Genomic DNA, 19,291 nt, shown 5'->3' with positions numbered 1-19,291 from the left:
ACAGTAAACACAGAACTAAACATAGTAAAAAAATGGATGTACACAAATAAATTATCTTTGAATATAAATAAAACTAAGATAGTGATGTTTGGAAATCGCAACATAACGTCTGAACAGAAAATAAGTATTGATGGTACCCAAATTGAAATCGTAAATGAGAATACATTTTTGGGAGTAATAATTGATAGTAAACTATCATGGAAACCTCATGTCAGACACATTAAAACAAAAATCTCCAAAAGCCTCTCAATTATAAACAAAGCAAAACTATACCTCAATGAAAATGCACTGCATACTCTATACTGCACCTTGGTACTCCCATACCTTACATACTGTGTTGAAGTATGGGGGAATACTTACCACAACACAATTCATCCTTTGATCATATTGCAAAAAAGAGCAGTGCGGATCATTCACAACGTTGGTTATTTAGAACATACTCATAATCTGTTTATGCAATCAACGTTGCTCAAATTTGATGACCTTGTTAAATATAATACATTAATAATCTTATATAAAGCATTTAACAAATTATTGCCGCCTAATCTACAACGTTTTTTTATAAGACGAGTGCAGGCTCATAACTTGAGAGGCTTTGGATATTTCTCATTGCAGAGAGCTCAAACCACTCGTAAACGTTTTTGTGTGTCTGTATGCGGAGTAAAACTATGGAACAAACTGGACTTACAACACAAGCAATGCCAAACTATTAATCGATTTAAACTAATATACAAACATGGGGTCTGGTTCAAATATAGAGATGAGGGTCTTTAATTTGATCTGCTGATGTACTCCGTCTCAAAGTGTTATCATGTGCTCAATGTTTCCTTACCACTATTGCTATGTTGTCTATTACCATTATTGCTATGTTGTCTATTGCCATTGTTGGTATACATTGTTGATACAAATTATTGTTACAGTGTAATAATTATTGTTACCTGTGGTAATGCCACTATGATACAACATCTGTATTATAATCCTTGAACAAAGTAAGAGTGAAACTCATGTGAATAATCACTGAATGGAGAACTGGGGGTGGGATTAAATAAATTATCTTCTTCCTACTCCCTTTCAGGCAAAACTGGACAATCATACTATACATTACCTTTTGCACTATATTAATTTATATTATTATGTGTTGTCAACTTTGTACTTTTTTATGTCATTGCCTGAAACAACAAAAACATTTTTATTTAATCCTCTTGGTCCCCTTGGGAGCGTAGGGTGTTTACCATGGATCTCCACCTCGCTCTCTTCTGCGCGATGGTCTTTGCTTCTTTCCAGGAGATCCCTATCTTGGTCAGTTCATCAAGAGTGGACCGCCTCCAGTTGAATTTTGGTCTCCCTGGCTTCCTCTTGCCTTGAGGGTTATAGTCCAGGTCTTGTCTTGCTACGTTTCTCGGATCCTTTCTAAGTGTATGGCCGATCCATCCCCACTTTCTGCTTTTGATTTAATTTTGAATGTGCTCTTGGTTCATGCGTCTCCACAGGTCTACAATCGATATCTTGTTGGGCCACCAAATCCTCAGTATGTACCTGAGACAGTTGTTAATAAACACTAATAGTTTATTATACAGGTTACGGAACGTAAATGAAGTATTGTTGACGGTTTTTCAATGCATTTCTAAAGTGATTTAGAGGTAAAATTGAGATTTAGAGGTAAAAAGCCTGACCAGGGCTCAGAAAATCTGCAAAGACTCCTCCCACCCCCACCAAGGACTGTTTTCACTGCCGGACTCTAGAAAGAGGTTCCGCAACCTCCGTACCAGAACCTCCAGGTTCTGTAACAGCTTCTTCCCTCAGGCCGTAAGACTCTTGAACGCATCATAATAATCCCCTCAATTCCCCCCCAAAAACGGATTAACTTGCTGGACTATAAAGACAATGTAACATAAACGTGGATGCATATTCAAAAGTGCAAAATATATTTATGTGTACAGTAATCTATTTATTTATATCTGCACCTTATTGCTCTTTTATTCTGCACTACAACGAGCTAATGCAATGCAATTTCGTTCTTATCTGTACTGTAAAGTTCAAATTTGAATGACAATAAAAAGAAGTCCAAGTCTAAATTGATTGCTCCCATTATCTGCATTGCTAGCCACCAAGAACGAGACAAATTGTATGTGTTAGAAAGCGGAAAAAAACAACTAATGTATTCTTGTCTCTCATAATCAGGGGTCCCCAAACTTTTTGACTCGGGGGCCGCATTGGGTTAAAAAAATTTGGCCGGGGGCCGGGCTGTACATATATATGTATATATATATATATATATATATATATATATATACATATATATATATATATATATATGTATATATATATATATATATATACATTGTGTTTATATTCCAGCGAGTTAATCCGTTTTGTCATTTAACATTGTCACATTATCGATGGGAAAATTAATTTTTAAACAATATGATTTGCCTGAGCGGCTAGGAGACATTGAGAGTGTGGAGTTGAAACTCAGTGTGAATGAAGTGTCCCTGCCCTGGAAGTAAGGAGCTGTCTCCTCCTTAATCTTACTCCTTGGTGAAGTACCAGAAAGAACTACATTTCCCAGAACACCAAGGTCAAGATGGCCACCAATTGGCTGATTCAAGGCAGCTGTTAAGGAATGGTGGTGCTGTCTCATTTCATGCAAGCAAGCAGAGCGGCAAGACGCAAAAATCTACAAGATCCATCTTTAAAAGACTTCCAACACACCAATGGTCGGTGAATATACCCACTTTGCAATATGCTGAAATGCTTATTTGTTAAAACTCACCTTGACATGTTGGTTTACTTACCTGTCTTAAATTGTTTTTAGTTTGAACCACAGCAAATTTACTCCAACCTTGAGCATTGATTGCATCTGGGTATTTTCTTACTGTTTGATAATTAAAAAGCTTGAGTTAATTGAATTGTTAAATAAGCTCAATTTAAAGGGATAAAAAGTCAAAGATTATGGTTCAAAGTTAAAAGTAATAAAGATAAAAGCAAAGTTGAAGGATAAAAATGTTAAAACTTTTGCTTAAAGTTAAGCTAATTATACTTACCTTTATACTTACCTTACTAATTAAGCTACCTTATTAATTAAGCTAATTATACTTACCTTTTACTTACCTTTACTCCGTTTGGTGGATTTACTCAGTTCCATCATGGTAATGAATTTACATGATTGATTACTTAATTGCATGATTAGTTAAATGATTAATTGAGTGAACGATTAAGTAATTAAACGATTGATTGATTAAATTAAATGATCAATTAATTTTGACTTCTTTAAAGTGACTAAAACTACTTTTCTGATTTACTTGTTTCATTTTACTGAAACTGGTTAATTTGACAGTGCATTCACATGCATTTAATCTAAGTGTCTAGAGTCCTTTTGAAAAGTAATGTTAGATAATTTAAAAGTTTAAACAATGGTATTTAAAAGTTTGCAAATTTAACTTTAAAAATAATACCTGTTTGAGTCTGTTGAATTTGAACCTTTTTGTAAATACCTGTACATATATTGTTTTTCCATTGTTAACACTTGTGTTCGAAGGTTAACAACCTGATTGAATGAAGATCAACAGAAAAGAAACCAACAAAGCCAAAAAGTTGGATAAATAAAGTTGATCAATTGGAAATCCGAGTTGTCCTGGTGTCCTTTACGGAGTCAATAAGTGGAACTTGACAGAGAGTAACAAGCGGTAGAAAATTGACTAGAAATGAAAGATTAAAAAAACAAACAAACAAACAAAAAACAAAAAAATTTTACTTGGGACTTTCCGTGGGCCGGATTTTGGAAGCTGGGGGGCCGGATCCGGCTCGCGGGCCGTAGTTTGAGGATCCCTGCTCATAACGATTGTGAACAATAGGCAAAATTCCCCCCCAAAAAGTGCAGTTCCCCTTTAAGAGACACAACAACACCAGCAGATCAGCAATGACTGCCATGGCATGGATTTTAAAATTAGCCACACTGACTAATGCCTGCCTACACAGCGCTTATACCACAGAGCGTCTGTCCACATTTACACAATTATGAAACCAGGATAAAACCTAACAAAACATGAGGAAACTATTTCTATAAGAATAATTTGACACATTTGAGTCTCTCCAGTCATCCCCCCGCTGATTTCCCAGCCTACTGATTGACCACTGATAATATGCTGCTGCTTATTGCAACTTCATCTGGAGTTCTCTGTGCAAAGCTGGATCAAGACTTATAGATTGGGTGATCAAGGGCTGCTGTCAGGGCAGATGGAAAATAACAAGTTGTCAAAACAGAAACTTCAATTTGAGCAAATTCATATACGCCGAGGATCATCTGCTACCGACCGTGTACAGCAGCGGTGTCAAATTTGCAGCCTGCAAGCTATTTATGGTCTGCAGGCCCATATTTTGTGGTCCTCTCTTCAACTTCATAATTTAGTGTCATTCCTGAGTGGCTAATTGCGGGGCCCGGAGAGCACGGGCCCCGTCGGAGAGCACGGCGGGGCCCGCCCCAGGCCGCCCCACACAGGACCGCCTAGCACAGGGCCACGGGATCCACCCACCCTACCTGCAGGGCATGGAATAAAACAGACAAGCCATTATAATGTCTGCTCGCGGAAAAAACTAAATCCTAAGCTACGATCTGACTCCCTCGAATGGCATTGATGCAAGAACAGGAGCAGGCTGTTCTGAAAACATCCCCCCGAGGACTCCTCAATGATGGACGCTTTTGACCTCACTCCCTCCCCAACGACACCTGGAGTTGAACTTTTGCTTGCATGCAGAACGGCCCCATGCCTATGGACACTACATCAACACACCCAAGACAATGGTCATATACACACCCCCCGCCCCACGCCTTCACCACCGCTTAATTTCCCCTTCGGGGTGATGGACGGCTGGCAGCGCTTTATAGCAGCAGGTCGACCTCCAGGGCCACAACCCCCCCTCCCCCCTCGTTGCGAGTTGTCGTGATTATATGTAACATGTTTATGTGTGCATGGCATGGAGGCTTTTTCTCACTCCAGACTGGGCTCCCTTTTTCCCCAGCGTTTTACCTTTTTCCCATCTTTTACGGGGCGCCTCGTGGCGACCCATCAGCGTTCCTGTTCTGTAACCCTGTACACTGTTTGTTTGTCTAGTCTTGAACGGGTTTGTGCTGAAAACATAGTTTTGTTGTACTTGTTCAATCACAATAAAGTCCTATCCTATCCTAGGGACCCCAACGCTGGAAATGGAACAACCAGCAACTGCCCTGCCGAATCTTCCCCCTGAGGGAGGAAAAAATAAATGAATAAATAATGATAGTAATAAAACAATTATAATAATTGTAAATAAAACAATAATAATTACTACAAAATAAAATAAAAACAACAACAATGACATTAAAAAAAAAAAAAATATATATATATATAAAATAATACATTTAAAAGAAGATCACAGACATGCTGACACACAAGGTCACTACCCCAGCAGCTGGCCGACTTGCAGCACTGCGGAATACCTTGCAGTGCACCAAGCTGCCAGAATAGACGCGGGAACTAGACCCAGCAGGCCCCAACCAAGACGGGCATTCGGAAGGGATGGACGGCGGGACCTAACTCTCTTAACCTTTAATCATTTTTAATCCACTTTATATCCTTTTTATGATGTTGCCCCTGTTGTTTTAGTTGAATTGTTGTTTTACTTCACCTATGTTTTGTACAGCGCTCTGTGAAAAGCGCTTTATAAATAAAATGTACTTACTTACTTACTTACTAACTCCAGCGGCCCATAGATAAATTTAATTTTAAGACCTCTGGTGTATAGAGTCGCTTAAAATACAGTTTTACAGTTGAAGATATGAACAGGAGGAAAACAATCTGCCACTAGCAGAACAGCGCCCTCACCTGGCTGAGACCATGCTCATCAAATGCGCAGATCAGAATGTTTGCTAACATCCTCGTATTGTACGTGTCAAATTGTATTTTTGGGATTATGATAGTACAGATGGTGGGGGAATCTTGGAGCCCTGATTCTGTCCCACTGTTGCCCCCGGTGGTAGGGAGTGGTATTACAATTTCTATTCACCTAAGTCAATTCAAATATATAAAGTGTATTTGAAACTCGTTACAGGTGCTGGCACCGGAACTTAAGAGTACATGTTGAGTTTGTAAGACGAACACTAAACAGTATGCATGTTATCAACTTAATTAAATATATATATTGTCCATTATTATTGGTGTTGTTTTTAATGAATCGTGTGTACCAAATAACTGTTGACAGGTATGATCAGGAGAAGATCTTCATTATTTTATCACTTGGAGTCACATGTATCTTGGCTAAGGGTCAAAGATGGGATTAAAATATCAAGGACACATCGAGATAAACGGCCTAAATTATTTGGTTTTGTTTTGAAAAAAAAAAAAAAAAAGTATATCTATATATCTATATATATATATATATATATATATATATATATATATATATATATATATATATATATATATAGATATATATATATATATAGATATATGTATATATCTATATATATATATATATCTATATATATATATATAGATATATATACATATATATCTATATATATATATATATATATATATATATATATATATATATATATATATATATATATATATATATATATATATATATATATATATATATATAGATATATATATATATATATATTTTAAAAAAATAGATACATGTTTTTTGGGTTTTTTTTTTTTTCCAAAAAAGTGCCAACAAATTCAATACAAAGTGTCCAGACTATGAATTTAAATAATCACATGACTTGTCACCATGTACAAACCCCGTTTCCATATGAGTTGGGAAATTGTGTTAGATGTAAATATAAACGGAATACAATGATTTGCAAATCCTTTTCAACCCATATTCAATTGAATGCACTACAAAGACAAGATATTTGATGTTCAAACTCATAAACTTTTTTTTTTTTTGTAAATAATAATTAACTTAGAATTTCATGGCTGCAACACGTGCCAAAGTAGTAGGGAAAGGGCATGTTCACCACTGTGTTACATGGCCTTTCCTTTTAACAACACTCAGTAAACGTTTGGGAACTGAGGAGACACATTTTTGAAGCTTCTCAGGTGGAATTCTTTCCCATTCTTGCTTGATGTACAGCTTAAGTTGTTCAACAGTCCGGGGGTCTCCGTTGTGGTATTTTAGGCTTCATAATGCGCCACACATTTTCAATGGGAGACAGGTCTGGACTACAGGCAGGCCAGTCTAGTACCCACACTTTTTTACTATGAAGCCACGTTGATGTAACATGTGGCTTGGCATTGTCTTGCTGAAATAAGCAGGGGCGTCCATGGTAACGTTGCTTGGATGGCAACATATGTTGCTCCAAAACCTGTATGTACCTTTCAGCATTAATGGCGCCTTCACAGATGTGTAAGTTACCCATGTCTTGGGCACTAATACACCCCCATACCATCACAGATGCTGGCTTTTCAACTTTGCGCCTATAACAACCCGGATGGTTCTTTTTCTCTTTGGTCCGGAGGACACGACGTCCACAGTTTCCAAAAACAATTTGAAATGTGGACTCGTCAGACTACAGAACACTTTTCCACTTTGTATCAGTCCATCTTAGATGACCTCAGGCCCAGCGAAGCCGACGGCATTTCTGGGTGTTGTTGATAAACGGTTTTCACCTTGCATAGGAGAGTTTTAACTTGCACTTACAGATGTAGCGACCAACTGTAGTTACTGACAGTGGGTTTCTGAAGTGTTCCTGAGCCCATGTGGTGATATCCTTTGCACACTGATGTCGCTTGTTGATGCAGAACAGCCTGAGGGATCGAAGGTCACGGGCTTAGCTGCTTACGTGCAGTGATTTCTCCAGATTCTCTGAACCCAACATCTCAGGGATGCTTAATTTAGGGACTGCAATTTGAATAATGCTAGTTTTCTGAATACAATATTAATTTATATCTTGAAAGTCCTGCTAAGGTCTAGATCAGGGTTGTCAAACGTACGGCCCGAGGGCCGGATCAGGCCCGCAAACAAGTTTTATCCGGCCCGCTAAGTCTAAAAATGAACCTGAAATTTTTGAATGAAAGAAACTGCTGTTCTAAATGTATCCACTAGATGTGGCAATAGCAATTATTTGTATCTTTGTAGATGATGCTACATATGTACAAAATAAACCACATGATGTTAGTACATCAGTCGAGGAAATTATCAAACTACATAAATAACATCCTGTAATTTGATTTTGATATCATTTTTTTATCTTCATAGATTGAAAATCAACACCAATGAGTTGACTGATGAACATTATCACATAATTTATTCAGAAAATATAAATAACGACAAATAAAGATAGAATACTAATAACCGCAACATGTAAGTGTAAAAAAAAAACCTACAACATTATGATTTGTACAATTTCAGAATGTGTTTGTTCTATTTTTAAACAAAGAAAACAATCTGAAGTTGTCTTTATTTTTATATTATCTTGCCGTGATTTTACCAGTCCGGCCCACTTGGGAGTAGATTTTTCTCCATGTGGCCCTCGATCTAAAATTAGTTCGACACCCCTGCTCTAGATATACAAATCTGAATTTAGGAGTATTTTAGCAAGTAAAATGAACTAGCTGCAGGAACAAATAATTTCATATATTTTTTAGTAAAATCTAGTCTTTTTATCTTCTATTTTGTCAGCTCTTCTTTGCAGTGTATACATTTTATTATGTATTTTACTTTATTTTATCAGAGTTTCACTATTTATCTGAGTTCTTGGAGTGCGTATCCTGTATTAAAAACGGGTTGTCCTCAAATTTACTCCAGATAAATTCTAACAAAACAGAAACTCTGATAATTGCTCCCGATAAAAAGATCCCCCTGATCAAGAACTCCCTCGGTGCTCTGGGTGCATCTGTTAAAAGCAGCCTCTGATACCTTGGGGTTGTGTTGGATCAGTCCATGTCTTTGGAGGGTCTCTGTCGTCAACTGACCCAAAACTGTTTTTATCATCTCAGAAATATTTGTAAAGTGAGAAATTTGTTGTCAAAATTGGATCTCGAAATGTTCATTCACACGTTCATTTCATCTCGCATTGACTATTGCAATTCTCTCTTCGCTCTCTTCAACAAGTCAACGCTAAAGAGACTTCAGACTGTACAAAATTTGGCTGCCAGACTCTTGACCGGTGCACCCTGAACAGCCCATATCACCCCCCGTTTGATCCAGTCTTCATTGGCTTCCAGTTCGCATTGAGTTTAAAATTTTAGTCCTGACATTCCGTGCTTTGCATGGTGGGGCCCCTCAGTACATCACTGACTTGCTATGCCTCTACTCTTCAGGGCGCAGCCTCCAGTCTTCAGGCCAGGGGTCTTCTAAAGAGCCAGAAAACTCGTTTTGAAACCCGTGGAGACCTGGCGTTCCAGGCTATAGCTCCAAGACTCTGGAACAATTTACTCCAGTCCCTCCGCAATCTTGACTGTGTTGAAACTTTTAAGAAACATTTGAAAACCTCTCTTTTTAGTAATGCACCTTTTTAACTATCAATTTTAATTCACTTTGTACCCTTTTTATGGTGTTTTAAATTGAATTGTTGTTTTACTTTACCTATGATTTGTACAGTGCTTTGTGATTTTATCTGTGGAAAGCGCTTTATAAATAAAATTTGCTTACTTACTATTTGTGTCTTGTGCAGCCCTTTGAGACACTCGTGATTTAGGGCTACATAAGTAAACTTTGATTGATTGATTGATATTTCCTGGGGATGCAAATGGCACCGATTCAGTGGAATGACCCTTGTACATTCAACGTTGTGCACGAAGACACCACATTTCTGTCCACAGTGAGCACCTTGTCTCACCCCCACCCTCCCAGACCCAGCAGGAGAGGGTGAAGCGCTGACAAAAAGGAAATAGGAGCGAACAACAATCAAGGTGAAGGAGGCACACAGTTTGAGAGTGGACGTGATTTGAGGAGACAGCCTTGGAAATGATTCAAGTATAGGAGATAAAAGCGAAGAAAAAAGGCCGTTCTCTTTTTGACTTTGCTCCTGTGAGGTGGAGGTAAGCAAGAATGAGGATTATCAGATTTAACAGCAAGCGAGACGTGCTTGTGTGATTAATGGCCGCTGTACGGGGATGACAGCGAGGAGACTCATTAGTTCATTTCAAACAGGGCTGGTGAAAGCCACGGTAGTAGCTCTCCGTCACTGTATTCTACTCATGTTGTTTGTTGGTAAACCACCTCAGTCTGGTGTGCCGTGGGAGATTATGTAATTTCACCTAGCTGGGTTAAAATCATTTTTTGCAAACCGTTAGTTATAATCCGCAAATAATGTGCCGTTGTTGAGTGTCTGTGCTGTCTAGAGCTCGGCAGAGTAAACGTGTAATACTCTTCCATATCAGTAGGTGGCAGCAGGTAGCTAATTGATTTGTAGATGTCGGGAACATGGTTTGTCGTGATCACAATATGCAGACGACAGCGGGAGGCAGCGTGCAGGTAAAAAGGTATTTAATGCTTAGATCAAAAATAAACAAAAGGCTACGAAAACTAAAAAACTAAAAACAAAACGCTAAGAAAAGGCATTGAAGCTTAGGGAAAGCTATGCAAATTGAAGCTAAAACCGAACTGGCTGCAAAGTAAACAAAATTAGAATGCTGGACGACAGCAAAGACTTACAGCGTGTGGAGCAGCAGATGGCGTCCACAAAGTACATCCGGACATGACATGACAATCAACACCAAAATAGGAGCGCAAGACAAGAACTAAAACACTACACAGGAAAACAGCAAAACAACTCCAAATAAGTCACGGCGTACATCTACTTTGAGACAAGAGCTATAGTGATGCATGGTTGGTTATGGTTTGAATTCATATCCAACAATTGCGAGAACTACTTTTTACTGTCAATTTCGACTGCTTAGTTTCATTTCTGAATGTTTCCTGCCGGTGGTGTGCCTCTGCATTTTTTCAATTAAAAAAAATTGTGCCCTGGCTCAAAAAAGGTTAAAAAACACTGAACCACCTAACCTTTTCCCCTAGCTTCAATAGGCTACACCTTCTCCAGGGCAGTTCAAGATGGCGGACCTGTTCGTTGACCGGGTCCTGCTGAAGAACAACAGGGACCAGGACGAGCTGGACACAGAACGTGAGATCGTCACGCACCTGCAGAACCGCATCTTGATGCTTTTCTTTGCCTCTGCTGCATGTGAGAGATGTCGGAGGTTCGTACCCGAGCTCGGCGACTTCTTCGAACGCTTGACCGACGAGTTTTACGTGGATCGATCTGCTCAGCTGGTCCTCCTGTACATTAGGTAGTATATTGCCCAGTCATGTGAGTAGTAGTAGTACCCCCCCACCCCCCCCCCCCCCCCCAATGGTAAATATAGTAGCAGAGTCACACAACTGTATATTACTTTTCAAAAAGCTTGTTACGGCTTAAAAAAAAAAAAAAAAAAACGTGTTCACAAGTGTTGTCCCGATACCAATATTTTGGTACCGATAGCGGTACCAAAATTATTTCTATACTTTTCTGTACTTTTCGATACTTTTCTAAATAAAGGGGACCACAAAAAATTGCACGATTACCTTTATTTTAACAACAAATCTTATGGTACATTAAACATATGTTTCTTATTGCAATATAGTCCTTAAATAAAATAGTGAACAAACAAGACAACTTGTCTTTAAGTAGTGAGTGAACAAACACAGGATCCTAATTAGTCTGCTGACATATGCAGTAACATATTGTGTCATTTATCATTCTATTATTTTGTCAACATTATTAAGGACAAGTGGTAGAAAATTAATTATTAATCTACTTGTTCATTTACTGTTAACATCTGCTTACTTTCTGTTTTAACATGTTCTTTCTGCACTTTTGGTATAATGTAATAATCACTTATTCTTCTGGGTTGTTTGGATGTTTCACATTAGTTTTGGATGATACCACAAATTTGGGTATCAATTTGATACCAAGTAGTTACAGGATCACACATTGGTCATATTCAAAGTACTCATGTGTCCAGGGACATATTTCCTGAGTTTATAAACATAATATACATTTAAAAAAAACTAAAGAATATGTTGTGATGCCGAAAAATAACTTAATCATAGTAGTATCAACTAGATACGCTACTGTACTTGGTATCATTACAGTGGATGTCAGGTGTAGATCCACCAATGTTTACATTGTGACGCCGGTGAGCTACAATGTGTAGTGAAGCATGTTTAGCTATTCCTCGTCCTGCAGGGATGATACTTGTATGAAACATACTTTATTTGTCGCCATGAGGGCGAGGATTAGTGATATAAAAGTAGCTAAAACACTGCAGACTGAGGCAGGACGTTAGCCGCTAGCTAGCTAGCCATGTCTTAAAGTACCTCTTCCTGAGGGTGTTTCAGTGTTATAACTTCACCTTTATCGTTAGTTTTTAAGCCAAAATGCGTCCGTTCTCCCTTGTCTGTCTACACACTGTGTCTGCTTGTAAGTACTCAGTGATTGTGCGCTGCCGAACATGCTTGTCTGCTCGTAAACCAGCAATGACACGACGTGACGACGGACCGGTACTTTTCAGAGGCGGTATAGTACCGAATATGATTAATTAGTATCGCGGTACTATACTAATACCGGTATACTGTACAACCCTAGTGTCCACATAAACACATCCAATGACACTAGAATAGTAGTAATAGCATTTGGGATTTATACGCTTCAAATGTTACAAAACTGTCACCTTTGTTGGAGTTCCTTCCATCTGCATATACTGTACAGTATGTGTGCAACCATTCACCCACCCACTCATTCATTTATCAATCCTCTCATTCATCAATTATACATCCACCATCGCTCATGTTTTCATTCATTCATCCATCCATGTATTCTGTCAACAGTCCATATTGTATGTACTACTTCATCAATTCATTATTCCATGTCCATGTATTCATTATTCAAACATCCTGGTTGGAATAATTCATTAGTCCATTCATTCCTTCAACCATCCATCCTTTTATTTAAGCATCCATGTATTCATTCGATCATCCATGTTCCATGAATGAATATACATACAGTTATTTCACTCAGCATCCATCAATTAATTTATTTATCAACCAATCCATCCAGCTTCCACGAATAAACAGTGTGAAAATTAATCCACCCACTCATTTAATCATTCATTAAATATGTTTTATTTTCATTCATTCATTCATGCTTTCATTCATTTTACCAGCTATATCAATTCTGTTTTGTGTGTATCAACTAATTATTTATCTAATCAATCCATCCGTTTATCAGTCAATTAGTCAGTTATTATTTCAACCGTCACCCAGGCATGTATTCATTCATTCATAAACAAATTATATTGTATCTATATTATATGTATTAATTCAACCATCCATCAATTTCAATCCATCCATTAATTCATGTATATTGTATTTTCATTCATTAATTTCTTCATTCCTTCATTCTCTTATCCTTCCACTCATTAATGAATTCATTCATGCATTAATTCACTGATTCAACCATCCTTGCATTGATTTTACCAGCTTTATAGAAGATTATGAGAAAACATACTATATCTTCAATAAAGCTGGTAAAATCTTCAATTGCAGATATTGAAAACATACAATATCTTCAATAAAGCTGGTAAAATCAATGCATTGATGGTTGAATGAGTGAATTAACTCATGGATTGATGAAAGAATACATGGGTAATTGAATGAATTAATGCATGAATTAATTAATGAGTGGAAGGATAAGAGAATGAAGGAATTAAGAAATTAATGAATGAAAATTTTTTTCATTAAGTCTTTCATTCATTCATAATATACATATATCCATTCATTCCTCATCATTTTTTAAATTATATTTATTATCCATCCAATCAATTATCCATCAACCCTCTAATGAATGTATTCATTTATTTATTAACAAACCATAGTGTATTCATATTGTATCTATTCAACTATCCTTCAATTAATTCAATTCAGCCATTCATCCATGCATCATGTATATTGTATTTTCATTCATTCATTCATTCATTCATTCATTCATTCATTCATTCATTCATTCATTCATTCTATTATTTCTTAACTTGATCATTCATTCATTCATTCATTCATTCATTCGTTCATTCATGCATTCATCTACCTATGAATTAATTCAAATATCCATATATTTGTTCATCCACCCATGAGTTCATTCACTCATTAATTTATCCATACATTCATTTTACTGACCAAAGTCAAACAATTATCTAATTCATTCATTCATTATCTATCTATACATTAATTCCTCATCAATTTATCAATTAATTCATTAATTCATCCCTCCAATCAGTTAGCCATCCAACCTTTACCCATGCATGTATGTATAATTTGTTCATTCATTAAACATACCTGATTATATTCATATATTATATTTATTATATTCATATAAAAAAATAATTAATAGGTAGATGAATTCATTCATTCATCTACTTATGAATTAATTTAAATAACCATGTATTGTTTCAACCATCCATGAGTTCATTCACTCCTTCATTTATCCATATATTCATTTCACTGACCAAAGTAAAACAATGATCTAATTCATTCATTCATAATCTATCTTTCCATTCATTCCTCATCAATTTAATGGTCAATTCATTCATTCATTCATCCATCTAATCAGTTAGCCATTCAACCTTCACCCATGCATGTATGTATAATTTGTTCATTCATTAAACATACCGTATTATATTCATATTGTCCTCATTCATATTGTCCTCATCCATTTATTCATTTATGTATCCATCCATCCAGAACATAGATTAGATCATTTAACCCCTTATTTGTTTATCAATTCAAACGTTATTTTCACACTACAGTCAGAGGAAATGTTTTACAAAAAAAACCGTGCTGTTTTTTTTAACGTCAGCTTGGACCCGTCGGAGGAGCAACAAGAGAATGTCCTCAAAGAGCTGCCTAAGAAGTGTCTGTTCCTGGCCTATGAAGACCCCTACAGGGGGTGAGTGGTCTAAGCCAACAGGCTGGTTAAGATGGTTGTTATGTAAATACACACAGGGCCTGGTCGACTAAGATCAAAATACCATGCGCTAAAAAACGCGTGCAAAATATAAAATTGCGTGTACTATTATTGGGCGTGTTGCGCGGGATCTACTAAGACTGCATGTACAATTGAAAAGTGGTGCAGACCGCCATATTTAATTGATGTTTTGATGTGTACTTTCTATATGATACAACAAACTTCATTGAAAAAAACACCAGCAGACACCAAAAGGCATTCATTAAATTTGTTTTAATCGGTCACTTCAGTCATCCAGCAAGCTATAAGTTGGGGGTTAAATCACCAAAATGATTCCCGGGCGCGGCACCGCTGCTGCCCACTGCTCCCCACTGCTCCCCAAGGGGATGGGTCAAATGCAGAGGACAAATTTCACCACATCTAGTGTGTGTGTGACAATCATTGGTACTTTAATCTTTAATCTTAAATAAAATGATATTAGTAATTTGGGCAGCAAGGTCGTACAGGGGTTAGTGCATGCACCTCACAATACAAAGGCTCTGGGTTCGATCCCCTAGTCCGGGGGTCGGCAACCCGCGGCTCTAGAGCCGCATGCGGCTCTTTAGCGCCGCCCTAGTGGCTCTCTGGAGATTTTTCAAAAATGTATGAAGAATGAAAAAAGATGAGGGGGAAAAAAATCAATTTTTTTTTGTTTAGTATGGTTTCTGTAGGAGGACAAACATGACACAAACCTCCCTAATTGTTATAAATCACACTGTTTGTATTAAACGTGCTTCACTGATTCGAGTATTTGGCGAGCGCCGTTTTGTCCTACTAACTTTGGCGGTCCTTGAACTCACCGTATAGTTTGTTTACATGTATAACTTTCTCCGACTTTCTAGGACGTGTTTTATGCCACTTCTTTTTCTGTCTCATTTTGTCCACCACACTTTTAACGTTGTGCATGAATGCACAAAGGTGAGTTTTGTTGTTATTGACTTGTGTGGAGTGCTAACCAGACATATTTGGTCACTGCATGACTGCAAGCTAATCGATGCTAACATGCTATTTAGGCTAGCGATATGTACATATTGCATCATTATGCCTCATTTGTAGCTATATTTGAGCTCATTTAGTTTCCTTTAAGTCCTCTTAATTAAATGTATATCCCATGACACATGTAATATGGCTTTTAATTTTTTGCGGCTCCAGACAGATTTGTTTTTGTATTTTTGGTCCAATATGGCTCTTTCAACATTTTGGGTTGCCGACCCCTGCCCTAGTCTTTCTATGTGGAGTCTGCATGTTCTACCCGTGACTGCATGGGTTCCCTCCGAGTACTGCGGCTTCCTCCCACCTCCAAAGACATGCACCTGGGGATAGGTTGATTGGCAACACTAAACTGGCCCTAGTGTGTGAATGTGAGTGTGAATGTTGTCTGTCTCTCTGTGTTGGCCCTGCGATGAGGTGGCAACTTGTCCAGGGTGTACTCCGCCTTCCACCCGAATGCAGCTGAGATAGCCTCCAGCACCCCCTGCGACCCCATTAGGGACAAACGGTAGAAAATGGATGGATGGACGGCTGATACTTCTAATTTTGACAGTCCATATATGTTGACAAGCATATGTAGGATGGACCTGCTGCGCAATCCACTCTCTCCTCACAACCGTGTGTGTGATTGTGTCGGTTTGCACGTGCTTTTCAGACGTGTTAAATAAAGACGCAAAATAGCGCTCGCAGTTGAGTTTCATTCTTGATAAATCAAACTGCGTGTGCTGAATAATCAGGGCCCGAGCAGGAGTGATGCAGACCACCGCAAGGGCCCTATTGAAATTGCTGTTTATTATTATTATTATTATTATTATATTTGCATTTTCTCCTCCCGGTATTGTAGGCGTTCTGATGATCAGCATATATTCTGCATATTCATGAAGACAGACACGCTAAATCAGGGGTGTCCAAAGTGCGGCCCGAGGGCCATTTGCGGCCCGCAGGTCACTTTTTAACGGCTCCACGACACATTTTAAAATACGATTGGAAAAAATTAAAAACATAAAAAGTGATATAAAAGAGCAAACAGGTGAAATTTAACAAGAAAATGTTGCAATGCTTACTCTAATAACACAAAGCTGCCATGTTTTATTTCTTTAAAAAATAATAATGAATCAAAATCAATGTCATTATGAATTATTGACCTATTCAAGGCTCCAATTACGTCACATTAGATATTCCACTTTGAGATATTTTTTGGGAAAATGTTGCATATTTTGTGTTCGCCATATAAAAAACTGAGCTATTTTTTTTAAAGAAGGGCCTCAAACGAACAAACAAAAAACATAAACAACAATAAAACTTATAATTGACGGATAGATCTGGAGTTGATCTCGAGGTGTTCAAAGTAAACAGTAAGAAAAATTATAATTTATTTTTTAACACCTTAATGAGTAGGACCCTTTTGGATCCCCAATAATTTTAGTGTGATTTGTTTTTAAGTGTCATTGCTTAAAAAATAATAACGAATTAAAATCAACTGTGTTATGAGTTATTGACCTTTTTAAGGCTCCAATTATTATATAATCTCAAATATTCCACTTAAACATTTTATTGGGTGAAAATATTGCATATTTTCTATTTTTTCCATTAAAAAAATGGGTTTTCTTTGACAAAAAGAGCATACAACTTTAATCTTTAAAAACGTTATATTGACAGATAGACCTAATGTTGATCTAGCGATTTAAAACTTGAATAATAATAATACTGAATAATGACACATTTTAAATATTTTTTTGACCAAAACCCTGTGGGGTCCCCGAGATTAAGCTTGAGTGGAGGCCTAAATGTATATTTTTTATACATATATTGTATTGGTTTTTGAAATAAAAAATATCAAAATGGCCCCTGCTTGCTTTGATTTTTCAGTGTGCGGCCCTCAGTGGAAAAAGTTTGGACACCCCTGCGCTAAATGGATTGCGCTCCTTATTCTGCTCACTAAAAAGACATAATCTTCTCATCAAGTTTGCATACGTTTTAGTACAAACTTTCAGTAGATCAGGCCCATAGTGTTTTCTTAGTACATTATGTGTGGGCCACTGTGAGTGCCATTATGTGTGTCCACAGAGAGCTGGAGGACATGTTTAATGTGAAGGAGCTTCCCACAGTGGTGGTCCTGCGCCCCGACTGTTCAATCCTCATTCCGAATGCAGTGGACGAGATACTCCGGCTTGGCCCTGACTGCTACCTCAACTGGCAGGAAGCAGCGGAGCTTCTAGACAGGAACTTCATGAGCACAGAGGATTTTCAGGACAAGTCCACACGTAGCTTCACAGACCCTATCAGGAGACTCAAGTACAAGGTGAAGGACGACAAGAAGAGGAAGAAAGAGCAGAAAAGAGGCTGGGATTGAGGAGGAAATGATGCGAAAAGGAAGTGGAGGGTTGCCGTGGTGATGAGAAGACAAAGAAGATTGTATTGACTTTGAGGATTTGTGAAACATTGCTTTTTCTGTATATGTCTACTAATCCAGCCCAGGGAATGACACCATACCGTCCTGGAGTTCAGTTCGAAGCTTGGGAGACAAATATATTTGCAGCAAATTCCTAAAAACACGAGAGTGCTCCTGTTTTATTGAGGAACTTGGACCACTGAACAAATTGGCAGATCCCTAGCAAACATAAAACACTAGGGTCCAAACTTGTGATTTAAATAACTTAGGCATTCCTCAAGGCACCCTTTGTGTCCTCTCCGTTTGGCAGTTACAATTTTTTTTCGGAATGTGATTTATATCAGTGGTCCTCAACCTTTTTTGCACCACGGACCGGTTTAATGTAGGCCTTATTTTCAGGGACCCGGCTTTCCACTTCCAGATAAATACAGCAAAAATAAGTGCATGAAAAATACAACTCACTATAACGCTGAATTAGTGTCAGGTTCAAACATTGATGACATCTATTATGACATTTATGGGGCGGCATGGCGTAGTGGGTAGAGCGCCCGTCTCAGAAACCTGAGGGTTGCAGGTTCGCTCCCCGCCTCTTACCATGCCGTTGTGTCCTTGGGCAGGACACTTCACCCTTGCCCCCGGTGCCGCTCACACCGGTGAATGAATGTTGAATGAATGATAGGTGGTGGTCGGAGGGGCCGTAGGCGCAAATTGGCAGCCACGCTTCCGTCAGTCTACCCTAGGGCAGCTGTGGCTACGAAAGTAGCTTACCACCACCAGGTGTGAATGAATGATGGGTTTTTAACATGTAAAGCGACTTTGGGTACTTAGAAAAGCGCTCTATAAATCCCAGGTATTATTATTATTATTATTATTAAACAGAC

The 19,291-nt window shown here is 37.9% G+C and overlaps 1 protein-coding gene across 1 annotated transcript; it reads left to right on the top strand.

Annotated features, from left to right (window-relative positions):
- Positions 1–9,876: 9,876 nt before the first annotated feature.
- Positions 9,877–19,055, top strand: LOC133639543 (nucleoredoxin-like protein 1). The gene is made up of 4 exons (XM_062032928.1): positions 9,877–10,028; positions 11,008–11,279; positions 14,882–14,971; positions 18,086–19,055. The coding sequence occupies exons 2-4, from the start codon at positions 11,044–11,046 to the stop codon at positions 18,369–18,371; spliced, it is 612 nt and encodes a 203-aa protein (XP_061888912.1). The 5' UTR covers positions 9,877–10,028; positions 11,008–11,043; the 3' UTR covers positions 18,372–19,055.
- Positions 19,056–19,291: the final 236 nt, after the last annotated feature.

The sequence above is a fragment of the Entelurus aequoreus genome, linkage group LG22 (genome assembly GCF_033978785.1).
Source record: "Entelurus aequoreus isolate RoL-2023_Sb linkage group LG22, RoL_Eaeq_v1.1, whole genome shotgun sequence".
In the NCBI taxonomy this organism is placed as follows: Eukaryota; Metazoa; Chordata; class Actinopteri; order Syngnathiformes; family Syngnathidae; genus Entelurus; species Entelurus aequoreus.
The sequence above is the reverse complement of the archived record's forward strand: the minus strand, read 5'-3'. Positions and strand labels throughout refer to the sequence as shown.

Coding starts and splice junctions, on each gene's coding strand:
- LOC133639543 (XM_062032928.1), top strand. CDS start 11,044: ATGGCGGACCTGTTCGTTGACCGGGTCCTGCTGAAGAACAACAGGGAC. Junction 11,280..14,881: donor CTGGTCCTCCTGTACATTAG/GTAGTATATTGC, acceptor TTTTAACGTCAG/CTTGGACCCGTCGGAGGAGC. Junction 14,972..18,085: donor TATGAAGACCCCTACAGGGG/GTGAGTGGTCTA, acceptor GTGTGTCCACAG/AGAGCTGGAGGACATGTTTA.